The following is a 14,756-nucleotide window of genomic DNA, read 5'->3' on the forward strand; positions in this document are numbered from 1 at the left end:
AGCCAAAATCAAGAGTTGCAGGCTTAACTGACTGAGCCACCCAGGCTCCTCGCCCCTCTCCTTTTTTAAATTTAAGATGAGATTAATATGAGCACCCACTTCATAGGTGTCATGAAAATTAACAAGGATGAATGAGGTTGCTTTCCACCACCTTCTTTTTGTTTGGCTGACCCAATTTCCCAGAATCCACAAGCTCAGTGTGTGTCCCAGGCCCCCAGCTTGGAACTGGGGATGGGGAAGTGGCATCCTCTGTGCCCTTGTGGTGAAGGAACTCCCCCATGGCTGAGGGGGTTCCCAAGTGGCCATAGGAAGTGGACCACCAGCAAAGCACAGTCTTTATGGGTCTTTTCCAATGACCCCCAAGGAGACGCACACATATTCTCTCGTCCTGTCCTTGGGCGGTCCCTTAGGATAGCAGTTCTGAAGCTAGCAGCTAACTTTCCTGACTGTTCTAAACAGGACTGGCCCAGCAGTGAGATGATCATAGAACTTTACAGCCATATCAGAGACCTTGTTGGGCAAAGAAGGAAGGGTTGCCAGAATTAGCAAATAAAATACAGAATGCCCAGTTAATTTTGAACTTCAGATAAGGGACCAAAAAATATTATTATTACTTTTTAATGTTTATTTATTTATTTATTTTATTTTATTTATTTATTTTTTTTTTTTTTTGAGAGAGAGAGAGTGAGCAGGGGAGAGGCACAGAGAGAGGGAGACAGAGGATGGAAAGCAGGCTCTGCATTGACAGGAGAGAGCCCAATGTGGGGCTCGAACTCACGAACTGTGAGATCATGCCCTGTGCCGCAGTCGGACGCTTAAATGAGCCATGCAGGCGCCCCAGGAGGAAAAAAAATATTTAAGTATTTCCCAATATTGCCTGGAACATACTTCCTAAGATTTTTTTTTTTTTTTTGGTTGTTTATCTGAAATTCAAATGTAACAGGGCTTCCTGTATTTTATCTGGCAACCCAGAGAGGAGGGCTTGGTGCGAGGGGGAAACAACTTGGGGGTCACACAGCCAGCCAGGCCTCACCGCCAGGTCTGCTGGTTCCCAGGCCACTGGCCTCACACCCAACCATCTGCCCAGGCATAAGGGGAATGAATGCTTGCTGGGCTGGTGGCCTCGCGGATCCCTCGCCTGTTCTACAAGCGAAGAGCCACTCATTCCAGGTCTCCAGCGGCGAAGCACGACACCCGCACAGCACACGGGAGAACAGGGCCGAGCTCAGGACTTGAGGGGATTTAGGTCAGAGTCCAGGCTATTTTCCAAGTGCGGGTGATCACAGGCCAGACATTTAACTGCTCCAAGGCTCAGGTTTTTAAACTACCAAACGGGCACAATGAGACCGATTTCCAAAGGGTTACTTTGAGGATTAGCAGAGCTGAGCAATTCCCCAAAAGCTGGTTGCTTGTAAACCATGGAGTATGTTCTGGGTCTATGCAGTTTCATCAGGACCCATGAAGACGGAAGAGGAACTTTGGGTGTATAGGGCTGAGAACTTGCACCCAAGCTTCTCCACCCCGGGCTTCCAAGGGGCTTGGGGCTGAAATCTGGCCCGGCCCCACGAAGCCCGACCGAGTGGTCCGTCCCATCCCCATTTACGGGAACTCACAGCGGCGATCAATCATCCTTAATTTGTAACTGGGCAGTGTCCTGAGCCAGCCAATAGCCAAGACCGACCCCACCACGCACCCCACCTCCCTGACCCTGCGGGACTATCCACTCAGTCGGCACTGAAGCTGCCCAGCGTCCAGGAGTTTGGAGCAGGTTTGGTGATGGGGGAGGGGGGGCGCAGGGGTGCGGGGGTGGGGTGGGGTGGGAAGTGGGGTGTCTTCGTCTCCTTTTCCTTCCCTGGTTTCTTGCCCCCCTTTTATCTCTGAAGTTTCTATACACTTGCTTCCACTGAAGACTTCCGTCCCCCTCCTCCCGTTACTCCCTCCCCTCAGTGCCCCTCTCTACCCCCCCACCGTAACCCCCCCCCCCACCGTACCCCCCTCCCGCTCCCGCCTGAGCTGTGGTACCCAGCCCCCTCTGGACCTCCCCTGCTTCCCCCCTGCCTCTAGCGTCATTGTTTGGCTTTAAAGCCGGACTCTGGATGGAACAGATGGATGGAGACCCGGCCTTGGGAGGGGGAAGGAAGGGCCAGCCGGTGCCGGGAAAGGGAAGCGGTTTGGGGAAAACAAAACAGGGGGAGGAGCCTGGGAGTGGAGGAGGAGAAGGAGGAGGGGATTCGCGCTGAGGGGCTAAGGCCGGGAACCGAATGGGGGCGGGCCCAGGGTGGGTGGAAGGTGCTGTGGGGTGGAAGCCCCCAGGGCCCCAGGGCTGGGCGCTGACTGCAACGCCGGCTGGCTCCGCAGGTCCCGGCTGACGCCGCCGCCCAGATGGCCTCCAGGCTGACCTCGCTGACCCTCCTGCTGCTGCTGCTGGCTGGGGTGAGTGGTCCCTTCGAAGGGACGGGGGAAGGGGGTTGACGTTTAACCGTTCCAGGCCCGGAGAACGAAGAGAGCTCCTCTTGGCATCAGCAAGTGTGGTCCTTGCCCCGGGGTTCAGAGAGAGCGAGGCAGGAGCCAGGTTCTAATCCCGGCCCGCTGCCCACCAGTTGGGGTGGCCTTGAGCAAGTCCCTTCCCCGAGCTTACCTGTGATGGTTTATAAAGTGGAGAATAGAGCGGGAGGGTCAGAGAGGGCCAAGAGATGGACAGCATTCTGTGATCTAGAAGCCGGGGGTTATGGTGGCAAACTGAGCTGCGGGGTGGGGTGGGGCCCCGGCTGCTGAGACCCTGGTTCTCTCGGGGCTGCGCCCGTGAAAACACTCCGGGGGTCTGGGTGGGGGCCGATCGCAGCGAGAGGTCCCAGCGGTGTGGGAGTCAGGAGGAAGGTGGGCGCTTGCTTTGCGCGTCTGTGCAGGGATGGTCGAGTGTGGAAGTTGGCCTGGGAAGTGCCATTAGAGAATCAGCAGGTGCTGCCCTTTGATGAGCGAGGGATCTGGAATCAGAGTCGAATCATCAGCTTCTGTGAGACCCTGGGTTAGTTACTGAATATCTCAGCATCAGTTTCTTTTATCAGTGAGATGGGATAATAGCCATGACATTTGGGGCTGGATAATTCAGTAGGAGGGGCTATCCTGTGCACTGGAGGACGCTTTGCAGTATCCCCGGTTTCTACCCCGGTTTCTACCCACTAGATGGCCATTAGCAACTCCACCCTACCCCCCAACCCCCTTCCCTCCTGTAAGATAACCAAAACTGCCTCCAGACATTGCCAAAAGTTCCCAGGGATTAAAATGGTCTCGGACTGAGAGCCACTGGTCTATACTATTTCTTCCTCCTCCCTTCCTTTCTTTTGGAACGCTGGGGGTTTTCGGTAGGCACTACTGTAACGGCTTGCAACCCACAGTTTGAAAAACCACAGTTCTCACGCAAAGATCACGAGCTCAAATATCTATATTGGCCTGGCAGGTGAGCCGAGACTGGCCGATACCTAAAAGAAATTGCAAGAGGGGCGCCTGGGTGGCTCAGTCGGTTAAGCATCGACTTTGGCTCAGATCATGAGATCTCACGGTTCGTGGGTTCGAGCCCCACGTTGGGCTCCATGCTGACAGCTCAGAGCCTGGAGCTCCCTCTGCGTCTCCCTCTCTCTCTGCTCCTCCTCTGCTTCCGCTCTGTCTCTCTCTCAAAAACAAGTAAACATTAAAAAAAAGAAGAAGAAGAAATTGCAAGAACATAGATAAATGGCAGTTGGCATTTGCCAACTTACGGCAGTTGCCGTAAGGCAGTGATTGCCCAGAGTTAACAGAGTCCCTGTCTGCTCCTTACCTTTGTGGAGATTATCCCCGCCTCCACCCCTGCCCCCACCAGCTCCTGCATTGCCCCTTCTCTGGAAAAACTAGTGGTTGACAGCTTCAGGCAGGCCCCTTACCCACCAGGTTTTTCCAGCAGTTATTCTCCAGTACAGGACGTTTTCCACAGCCCCCCCTTCCCTTCCCGCTTTGAGTGTTTAAGGGGGACTGTGCTTCGTGGCGGGAAAAATGAAACTCCGTTTCTCGAACCGCAGGTTAGAGCCTTCTCAGATCTGAGTGTTCCTAGCCAGAGCTCCACGGCAGAGACCCGGCAAGGAGAAAGCGAAGAACACATCTTGGAGGGAGAGATCCCCAAGGATGTATCCATTCAGCACACCGAGGACTCTTCCACCTGGTTGAAAACCAGCTCGATCGTCGAAACAACTAATACTGCTTTTGAATCCACCCGTCAGCCCTTCATCCAGTCCACTACTCAACCCACGATCGAGCCCACGACTAAGCCCACAACCGAGCCCACGACTAAGCCCACTACCGAGCCCACTGCTGAGCCCACTACTGAGCCCACTACTGAGCCCACTACTGAGCCCACTACGGCACCCTTCTGTCCGGGGCCTGATACTTCCTGCTCTGACGTGGAGAGTCAGTCAGCAGAGTCCAAGTTGGGAGAGGCTTTGATGGACTTCTCGGTGAAGCTCTACCATGCCTTCTCAGCAATTAAGAAGGTGGAGACCAACATGGCCTTTTCTCCATTCAGCATTGCCAGTCTCCTAACTCAGGTCCTGCTTGGTAAGAACCTGACAAAGTTCTCTCCAAGTTGTACGTTGGCCCCTCCCAGGAGGGTCCCCCACCCAGATGCCTACAAACCCCCGATGCCTCAGGGAGGAAGCTATAAAAATGGGCTACGTTTGGGGGGAGGGTAACTTTTCATTCTTGAGCATTCATGTATGCCTTCAGCTAACAGTGATTTGATAGGCACCGTGGCCTATAAAATCCCACGGACGATACAGGAACATACATTTTTTATTTTATTTTTTTTAAATTGACATCCAAGTTAGCATATAGTGCAACAATGATTTCAGGAGTAGATTCCTTAATGCCCCTTACCCATTTAGCCCATCCCCCTCCCACAGCCCCTCCAGTAACCCTCAGTTCTCCATATTTATGAGTCTCTTCTGTTTTGTCCCCCTCCCTATTTTTATATTTTGTTTCCCTTCCCTTATGTCCATCTGTTTTATCTCTTAAAGTCCTCATATGAGTGAAGTCATATGATTTTCGACACAGGAACATAGAAAGCAAAGTTCCAGTCACCAGCCTTGGTTCAGGGTAAGGCGGTAAGGAAGGTGAAGCCATGACTGATAGACGTAGAATAGAATCATGCTGATGGTGCTTTCTGGCTGTGTGACCTTGGCAGGCTCCTTAACTTCCCTGAGCCTGAGTCCTCAGGTGTGAAATGGAGATGGTTGTACCTACTCCAAAAAAGAAAGCAGATAGCTTAGTGCCTGGCTCAGAGGGAGGTCAAAAAAATGTTAATCCTCTGCCTTCCTGAGAGATGCTATTAAGTCCCGTGGGATTAACCTCTATCTACACCCCCTAGAGTGTTCCATAAATTTTATCTGTTACTGCACAGAAGAGGAGCACAATGAACATCTAATAATGAATAACTGAAAGGGTATTGAACGTCTATGCTCTTTTTTTTTTTAATTTTTAAGTTTATTTGTTTATTTTGAGAGGGAGGGAGGGAGCAGGAGAGGGACCGGGAGAGAGAATCCCAAGCAGGCTCCACACTGTCAGCGCAGAACCTGACTTGGGGCTTGAAGTCACGGACCATGAGATCATGACCTGAGCTGAAATCAAGAGTCAGATGCTTAACCAAGTGAGCCACCCAGGTGCCCCCAAACATCTATGCTGTTTTGTGATTCTCTGGTGTCTCCTCTTATGAGGGAGCCAGTGTCCCTGCCTGTGCGGTAAACCTTTGTAAATCCAAACCAACTAAGTAATAGTACGTGTGAAACAGGCAGTGATTGGACTAGGCCTTCCGTGACGTGTGGGATTAAAATTAGGTAGAAAAATGGAGAGTATTCAAAGCCTTGGAAAAGCTTATCTGTGATTATTCCCAATTCCCCCACCCCTGTCTTTGACATAGGAATTATCTTTCGAAACAGTCGAGCCCACTCAGATGATTTGTGATTCCCTTCAAAGCAAGAAACAACACGCCCCCGCCCCCCCATAATTCCAGCCTGGTCTCTCAATCCTAGTCCTGAATGGTGGGGCCACCGTTCCTGCAGTTCTCCCTCATTTCTGCCCTTGGTCGTAGGCGCTGGGGACAGCACCAAGAGAAACCTGGAGAGCCTCCTTTCCTACCCCGAGGACTTTGCCTGTGTCCACCAGGCCATGAAGGCCTTCACATCCAAAGGCTTCACTTCATTCTCTCAGATCTTCCACAGCCCGGGTGAGTTTTCTGGGAGAAGACAACAGCTGCTAAGCAGGGATTGGAGAGGATTCTGAGGGGGACCTGGGGAAAGAGGCTGGAGGGAACATTAGAGCTAGAACATCAGCGATGGACTGCAGAGCAGGTGAGGGCCTCAGCAGGAATGCCATTTGGCTCTAGGTGCTGGATGGTTCTCCTGGTAAGGCCTTGGTAAGTCATTTCCATGCATCAACCCTGATTAGATTAAGAATGGCCTTCTGCATTTATTCATAGATAGGACCAGAGAGCTCAAGTTAAAAAAAAAAATTCTTTTAAGTTTATTCATTTATTTTGAGAGAGAGAGAGAGAATCCGGAGTTGGGAGAGCCTGAGGTGGGGCTTGAACTCACGAACCCCGTGAGATCATGACCTGAGCCAAAACCACGAGTCAGACACTTAATGAACTGAGCCACCCAGGTGCCCCTCAAGTTGAAAATTTTTTATTAATCTGGGTCAGGGGAGGCTTGAGACTTGTAGTTGTTTGCACTTTTGTGTTCTGTGAATTTGTGATCATTTACGTATGTTGCATTATTGAGTATGTAATAAGGTTAATAAGCTTCCAAAATGATGTAATACAGTTATTTTCAAATTTTCTTCCCCAGAGCCCTGGGGTTCTGCTGAGCTGCTTCAGGGGTCGTGGTGAAAGTTAGGGGGGTGATCAGGGAGGCTGAGTGGTGGGTGGGGTACCAGCTGTGGGGGCGGGGGGCAGATGGGGCCAGCCAGGCTCCGAGCCCTCCCCCAGCTTCCACCAGAACCCTTTTAAGTGTGGGCTTCAGACATGACTATTTGAAACCACAGTTCTGCTCCTTAAAGAGGTTCGAAAACTACAGATCTAGTCTGACCCCCTTCTTTAAAGGGAAAACTTTTTCCTGTTTTTCTTAAACTTGTTTTAAAAATGTTTAATGTTCATTTGTTTCAGAGAGAGACAGAGACAGAGACAGAGAGACAGAGAGAGACAGAGCACAAGTGGGGGCGGGGCAGAGAGAAAGGGAGACACAGAATCCAGGCTCCAAACTGTCAGCACAGAGCCTGACTTGGGGCTCGAACCCGCAAACTGTGAGATCATGACCTGAGCTGAAGTCAAACACTCAACCAACTGAGCCACCCAGGCGCCACTTTTTTAAACTTAAAAAGCAATACTTACTCATTGTAAAAAAACAGAAAACACAGGGAAGCAAAACAAAAAAAGAAGAAGAAGAAGAAGAAACAAAGGAAACTCAGCCATCAGCTCATTATCTTAAAAAAAAAATACCCTGTTTTTAGAGATGGGCAAAATTGTCTCAGAGGTGTTCAAGAAACACTGCATTTACTTATTTGCTACAAATCCACTCAATCCTCTGTCTTGCTAGATTGGTAGAAAACACAACTGCATTTGATGTTATCTATTTAGTCCAAGAAAAATTACTCTTCAAACACTATTTCCCCCGCTTTTTTTAAGTATTTATTTATTTATTTATTTTGAGAGAGAAAGAGAGAGCACAAGCAGGGGAGGAACAGAGAGAGAGGATCCCAAGCAGACTCTGCAGTGTCAGCGCAGAGCCCGAGGCAGGGCTCAAACTCACGAATCGTGAGATCATGACCTGAGCCAAAATCCAGAGTCGGACATTCAACTGCCTGAGTCACCCAGGCTCCCCCAAACACTATTTTCTTTAGTGGACTTGAACTTTAGAGAAGAAAAGCCAGGAAATCTCACGGATTTCCACTGACACCGAGAAGCAGAGTCCATTCCCTGCTGAATTCAGGGGAGAGAGTAGGGAAAACACTGGCGAATGGAAGTTAGTATCTCGGAAGAGTTATTTTGCCGAGCTACAACCACACGGCAAGGAGAGACAGCAAGGGCCTCGGATGCGTCCTGCCTTCAGTTCAGGGCTGGCTTTCTCGGGGCCTCCACTGTCGTGTCTGTAAGAGGAGCGGGCTGGCCCCCTGCTCCAGCCTGCCGCGTTCGCTGCGGCGAGCTGAGAGTGATCCGAAACGCGTTCCCTCTCACAGCCTGCTCCTAGAAGGCAGAGGATGTTCAGGGGACTCATGCCTCCCTCTCTCCACCTGCCTCCCGCCCCCCAGACCTGGCCGTAAGAGACACCTTTGTGAATGCCTCTCAGAACCTCTATGGCAGCAGACCCACAGTCCTGGGAAACGACAGTGATGTCAATACGGAGCTCATCAACACCTGGGTGGCAGAGAAGACCAACCACAAGATCACGCAGCTGCTGGACAGCCTGCCCTCTGACACCTGCCTGGTCTTCCTCAACGCCGTCTACCTGAGTGGTAAGGGAGCCTTGAGCCACGCGGTCTTTCTGCCCTGAGTCCTTTCCCTCTTCCTGCCTTGAAAGCCCACGCCACCCCAAGTTCCACAGCTGGACCCCCTTGTGCCCGGCCCACCCCTTGCCAACAGGGCTTTGAGCTCCTCGTCATCCCTTGCCCACCTGCTTAGAGTAATTCTCCTTCCCCTTCCCTCTAGCCAAGTGGAAGACAACCTTTGATCCAAAAAGAACCAGGATGGAGCCCTTTTACCTCAAATCCTCTGTGATAAAAGCATCCATGATGAACAGCAAGAAATACCCGGTGGCCCATTTCACTGACCCAACTTTGAAAGCCAAGGTATGTTCTGGGCCCTTCCCACTCTCGTTTCAGAGCCTCCGGCAGGTCCTGGTGTCTTTTATGCCACGGCCCCCATCAGTGTGGGGCATACCCTGATGAAGTCCTCATTTCTTCTCCTTCCATCTGTATTTCCACCCTATCTTTTCTGCTTTTCCCCTCTCTAGCTTGGCCGAGGCAGGCATGGTTTATTTTAGGCTGGAAAGCAGGATTCTAAAAGTTTCTTCATCTCCCCTGCATCGAATGTCAAAAAGTGAGTCTGTTCATCTGTTTCTCTTTCTCGTCAACCCACCAGGAGACCCTGGTGGCTTAGTTAAGTCGTGTGTATAGCATGCGTATGTAGATGTACACGGGTATGGGTCGGTATAGCTGTGTGTGCATGTGCGTGGTAAGTGCACGTGTGTGCATGTGTTAAATGGCATATGTTCCTTAGCAGAAATTGAATGGTAAAATGTCAACGGATGGGAAGGGTGGGAAGATTGAATACGGATCCCAGAAGTTTCTGGTTTTGTGTTTTTGTTTTTGTTTTTGTTTTTGTTTTTGTTTTTGTTTTGAGAGAGAGAGAGAGAGAGAGAGGGAGAGAGCAAGCATGCACAGGGGAGGGGCAGAGAGATAGAGAGAATCCCAAGCAGGTTCTGCACTGTCAGCGTGGAGCCCAACGTGGGGCTCGAACTCATGAACCACAAGACCATGACCTGAGCCTAAACCAAGTCAGACACTTGACTGACTGAGTCACCCAGGTGCCGCCAGATTAAACTCCTTTAAACTATTTATTCCATTTACAAATATGGTTCATATTTCCACAAGCAATTTGAGCTTGTCCATATATTTTGCTTTATAAAAATACTTTATAAGTTTAATATACTTGATTTTCTTTTTAAGCCTGCCAGATACCCATCAGGGCTGAATTACAACCCCCCTGTTGCCTGGATCTTTCCAAGCACCTAAATCTTACTGTAAAGTAAAAATTGAATTTGAAGAGTAAATCAACTTTCCACCAAAATCTCAATATCATTCTCAAATTTAATTATCCTACACCTTTTTTTTTTTTTTTGCTTAAAAGCATAAAACTAAGATGTCTGATTCTCTTATGAGTTTATTTATTATATTTTTAATGTTTATTTATTTTTGAGAGACAGAATGGGGAAGAGCATGAGCAGGGGAAGGGCAGAGAGAGGGTGGGAGGGAGAAAGAATCTGAAGCAGGCTTCACACTGTTGGCATAGAGCCCAGTGTGGGGCCCGAACCCACAAACCGTGAGATCTTGACCTGAGTTGAAGTTGGATGCTCAACCGACTGAGCCATCCAGGCGCCCCGATGTCTGTTCTCTTAAAAATTATAAACACCATTGGGGCGCCTGGGTGGCGCAGTCGGTTAGGCGTCCGACTTCAGCCAGGTCACGATCTCGCTGTCCGTGAGTTCGAGCCCCGCGTCAGGCTCTGGGCTGATGGCTCGGAGCCTGGAGCCTGTTTCCGATTCTGTGTCTCCCTCTCTCTCTGCCCCTCCCCAGTTCATGCTCTGTCTCTCTCTGTCCCCAAAATAAAAAAATAAAAAAATAAAAAGTTGAAAAAAATTATAAACACCATTTTGAATAATGAACACACCAACCACCCTGAATATACTCTGATGTTAATACTATGGAGTTGATTTATTTTGTTAAACTTGTGCTTAATTCTAAGGCTTACTGGGACTCAAGAACATTTACCCAACTAAGGAGGTTAGATTTACCGATTCAGGAATACAAGGGTTACTGGCTTGAAAATTTAAGACCACAACATGGTAATCTTATGGTAAGAGATTCAAGGTCTGTACCCAGGACCTGAAGGGTATACATTTCCAGATGAGTCTGCCCTATTCAGTGCCTATGCCAACAGGGAGCCTTTGTCCGTGTTCTTCAGTTGATATCAGCTTATCGCCAGTTTCTTCCGGGCCATTATTTTGCATTCCATCAATCGATGGGTTTCCATTAATTTCTTTATTGCCCAATTGAATTCTGCATTCTAGATTCTTCTCATTCCTATCCCAACCTCAACCATGGTGCCCTTGTAATTATAGTCTCTTACATCCTATTAGACTATGGTTTCTCAACCTTGGCACTATTGACATTTCGGGTTAGATAATTCTTTGTCATGAGGGGCTATCCTGGGCACTGTGTAGATTTTAGCATCATCCCTGTCTTCTACCGCTAGATGCCAGCAGCACTGTGGGTCCCCTCCCTTCCAATTGTCACAACCAAAATGTGTCTAGACATTGTCAAGTGTCCACTGGGAGCAAATTCACCCCGGGTTGAGAGCCCCTCTATATTAGACCTATGGGTCCTGTACTTGTGTCACACTTCTGTCTGACCACCAGTTGGAAGTCCTTTTAATGGCAAGCTTGACAGGTAAGCTAGGATCGGCTTGTACACAATCTCAAATGCCACATGAAGAGATTTATACTTAATCTCATAGACAATAAAGAGCCACCAAAAGTCTTTAAAAGGACTGGGGCGCCTGACTGGCTCAGTCTTTGGAGCATGTGACTCTTGATCTTACAGTTGTGGGTTCAAGCCCCATGGTGGGTGTAAAGATATCTTAAAAATTTTAAAAACGTCCTTCAAAGGACTGATCTGGAGCACCTGGGTGGCACAGTTGGTTAAGCCTCTGACTTTGCCTCAGGTCATGATCTCACAGATCGTGAGTTCGAGCCCCACGTTGGACTCTGCTGTCAGTACGGAGCCTGCTTCGGATCCTCTGTTCCCCTCTCTCTCTGCCCCTCCCCCACTTTCTCTCTCTCTCAAAAATAAATAAGCATTTGGGGCACCTGGGTGGCTCAGTTGGTTAAGCATCTGACTTCAGCTCAGGTCATGATCTCATGGTTTGTGGGTTTGAGCCCCATCTCAGGCTCCTTGCTGATCGTTCAGAAGTAGCTGACAGCTACTTTGGATTCCTCACTCACTCTGCCCCTCCCCAGCTCATGCACTCGCTCTCTCTCTCTCGCTCTCTCTCTCTCTCTCAAAAAAATTAAAAAAAAATTAAACACATAAATAAAAGGACTGATGTGATGACTCTGTTATATACTTTATGCACAGCACAGTGGAGGGGAAGGGAACAGGGCTCAGATCAACTTGCTTGCCTATATTGTGTAGCTAGTCAGCAGTGGAGTCAGGGTATAGTCCTCCGCCTGTGTGATCAGAATGCCATACTTATTCTCTCTGCATCTCGCTAGAGATGCAACTCACAGAGCTAGACCGGCACCGTTCACCCAGCCAGCCTCCCCGTTTTGTCGCCAAGCTTGGGAGCCTCGGTCCGGCTGCGGCTTGCTGCGGTAGCACAGACTATGGCGGCAGACCAACGATAAGCCTCGGGACGCAGGGGGTGGGAGCCAGGAGAGCCGGGGTCAGAAGGCTGAGAAGGCGCATCTCTTACCCTCCAGGTGGGGCAGCTGCAGCTCTCCCACAACCTCAGCTTGGTGATCCTGGTGCCCCAGAACACGAAACACCATCTTGAAGACCTGGAACGGGCTCTCAGCCCCACTGTCTTCAAGGCTGTCATGAAGAAGTTGGAGATGACCAAATTCCAGCCCACTCTCCTGACGCTACCCCGCATCAAAGTGACGAGCAAGCAAGACCTACTGACGGTCGTGGAGAACCTAAGTAAGCTCTGGCAGCTCAGGATTACTCCGAGGCCATTGGGGTGGAGAGGAGGGTATCCTTAGGATGTGGTTTAGCACTCTCTAGGATATTTTATACCTCCGTCATCTCAGGTTATTCCTCAGTCCTGTGAGTTAGAGGGGAAGATGCTATCATCCCATTGGATCATTGAGGAAATTGAGACTCGGTGTTTACATGACTCACCCAAGGTCCCTTGAGCTCATTAGAAATGAACAAGAACATCAACCCAGGTCTCCATCTCGACTATTCCTACTCTGGTTCATCGTGTCATAGACACCGGGACAGGTGCCCAGGATGGGTTATGGATGCTCCTTCCCCAGGGACCTTTCATAACACGCAGCCACCCCGTGGACTATGCAAGAAGCTATCTGCATAATAGAGTCTGGAGGCTTCTGAGTTTAGGGGAGGCAACAGAGATCTCTTACCTGACTTTTGGCCTCACTTCCGGATCTTTGACCTCATGTCCAGATATATCATTTCATTTTCTGTTATAGAACCCTCTAATAGGTGAACTTGTTTCCTAGTATATGACCTCATTTGGTAACATACGACCTCTTTCTGGTGTATGACCTCACTTCTAAGGTCCAAGGAAGCAAGAATATCATTTCTCAATGTTCTTTGGTGGGGGGGTGTGGCAAGGCCTCTCACCTCTTCGGAGAGGGTGGTAGTTGGAGTGAAGATCAGCCCACTGATACAGGATGTAAGAAAGTGGACCAGAAGGCACAATATATAATTTGACAAGCAAGGGAAGTGGACAAAGAGAGTATTGGGGCTTGGTTCTAACCCAGACAATATAGGACAAATGTCTTCAGCAGCTGAGGCTTTCATTCTGGTCGGCCTGCCTTCCTTCCTTCCTTCCTTCCTTCCTTCCTTCCTTCCTTCCTTCCTCCCTCTCTCCCTCTCTTTCTCTTGCTTGTTCCCTTTCTTTCCTTCTTTCCTTATTCTTTCCTCTTTCCTTCCTTCTTTCTCTTTCTTTCTTTCTTTCTTTCTTTCTTTCTTTCTTTCTTTCTTTCTTTCTTTCTTTCTTTCTTTCTTTCTTTCTTTCTTTCTTTCTATAATCTCTACACCCAATGTGAGGCTCGAACTCACAAGCCCAAGATCCAGAATTGCACGCTCTACCGACTGAGCCAGCCAGGCGTCCCTCCTGCTGGTCTTTGACTTCTTGTTTTTCTCTGGTCTGCTCTAGAATTCTTTGACTTTATTTACGACCTCAACCTGTGCGGGCTGACAGACGACACGGATCTTCAGGTTTCTGCGATGCAGCACCAGGCTGTGCTGGAGCTGACGGAGTCCGGGGTGGAGGCGGCTGCGGCTTCGGCTGTTTCCGTGGCCCGCAATTTGCTAGTCTTTGAAGTGCAGCAGCCCTTCCTCTTCCTGATCTGGGACCAGCAACACAAATTCCCTGTCTTCATGGGGCGGGTGTATGACCCCAGGATCTGAGACCCGCAGGCCACCAGGCTACGGCAAGCCCTCCCCCTCAAGCCTCGCCCTTCTGGTGGCAGCCTTGCTGTTGCCTGCCTGGATTGACCTCCAGCCACTTCCCGCCTCGTGTGTTCCCTGCCTCCATGTAAAGGGTGCCCTCGGGGTCTGCTGAGGGACCTACATCTAATGTCCCTTCCCCATGGCTCCCCAAAACACTTGTTTGCAGCTTTCTCTGGCTCAAGTTCAACAGACTCTACAAATAAAACCTGGCAGACCATGACTTCCTCTCTTATTTGCCTTTCAATCTTTGAGGACAAGGGCTCCCATGGCCCCTGTATCAGCTAGTATTGCTGGGTAACAAATCATCCCAAACTTAGTGGCTTAAAATAGCAACCACTTATTATTTCACCTAAGTCTTGGGAGTGGAGGAGTGGTCTTACCGACCTGGCTGATCTTCCCGGGACTTGGGAAGATCATGCATCTCTAATAGTTGGGGGATGACCGATCTATAATGGATTCCACTGGGATACCTTGGCTCTCCTCTGCAGGTCTCCCACATCCTTCCTGCAGGCAGGTTTCCAAGAAAGAGTCAGAAATGAGCGGTCTTTTCCACACCTCTGCATCAAGTTTACCATCAGCCAGTGCAAGTCATTTGCCCGCATCTAGCGTGAGAATGGAAAGGCACTACAAAGTTCCAGACGAGGCCATGAGTCGGGGGCTCTTGGTGACCTGCATTTACCACAGTCCCCGTGTCCCTTGTCTGCAAACAACTGTGACACTAACAGTCACTAATGTTGGGAGCTTACACGGGCAATCTGCTCTGA

The 14,756-nt window shown here is 49.7% G+C and overlaps 1 protein-coding gene across 1 annotated transcript; it reads left to right on the plus strand.

Annotated features, from left to right (window-relative positions):
• The first annotated feature begins 1,611 nt into the window (after positions 1 to 1,611).
• On the plus strand, positions 1,612 to 14,212 carry SERPING1 (serpin family G member 1). The gene is made up of 8 exons (XM_006937341.3): positions 1,612 to 1,768; positions 2,359 to 2,433; positions 4,053 to 4,584; positions 6,113 to 6,247; positions 8,326 to 8,529; positions 8,723 to 8,862; positions 12,273 to 12,492; positions 13,697 to 14,212. Exons 2-8 carry the CDS (start codon positions 2,383 to 2,385, stop codon positions 13,948 to 13,950), a joined length of 1,536 nt encoding a protein of 511 aa, XP_006937403.1. The 5' UTR covers positions 1,612 to 1,768; positions 2,359 to 2,382; the 3' UTR covers positions 13,951 to 14,212.
• The last annotated feature ends 544 nt before the right edge of the window (positions 14,213 to 14,756 follow it).

This window comes from Felis catus, chromosome D1 (genome assembly GCF_018350175.1).
Source record: "Felis catus isolate Fca126 chromosome D1, F.catus_Fca126_mat1.0, whole genome shotgun sequence".
Lineage (NCBI taxonomy): Eukaryota > Metazoa > Chordata > Mammalia > Carnivora > Felidae > Felis > Felis catus.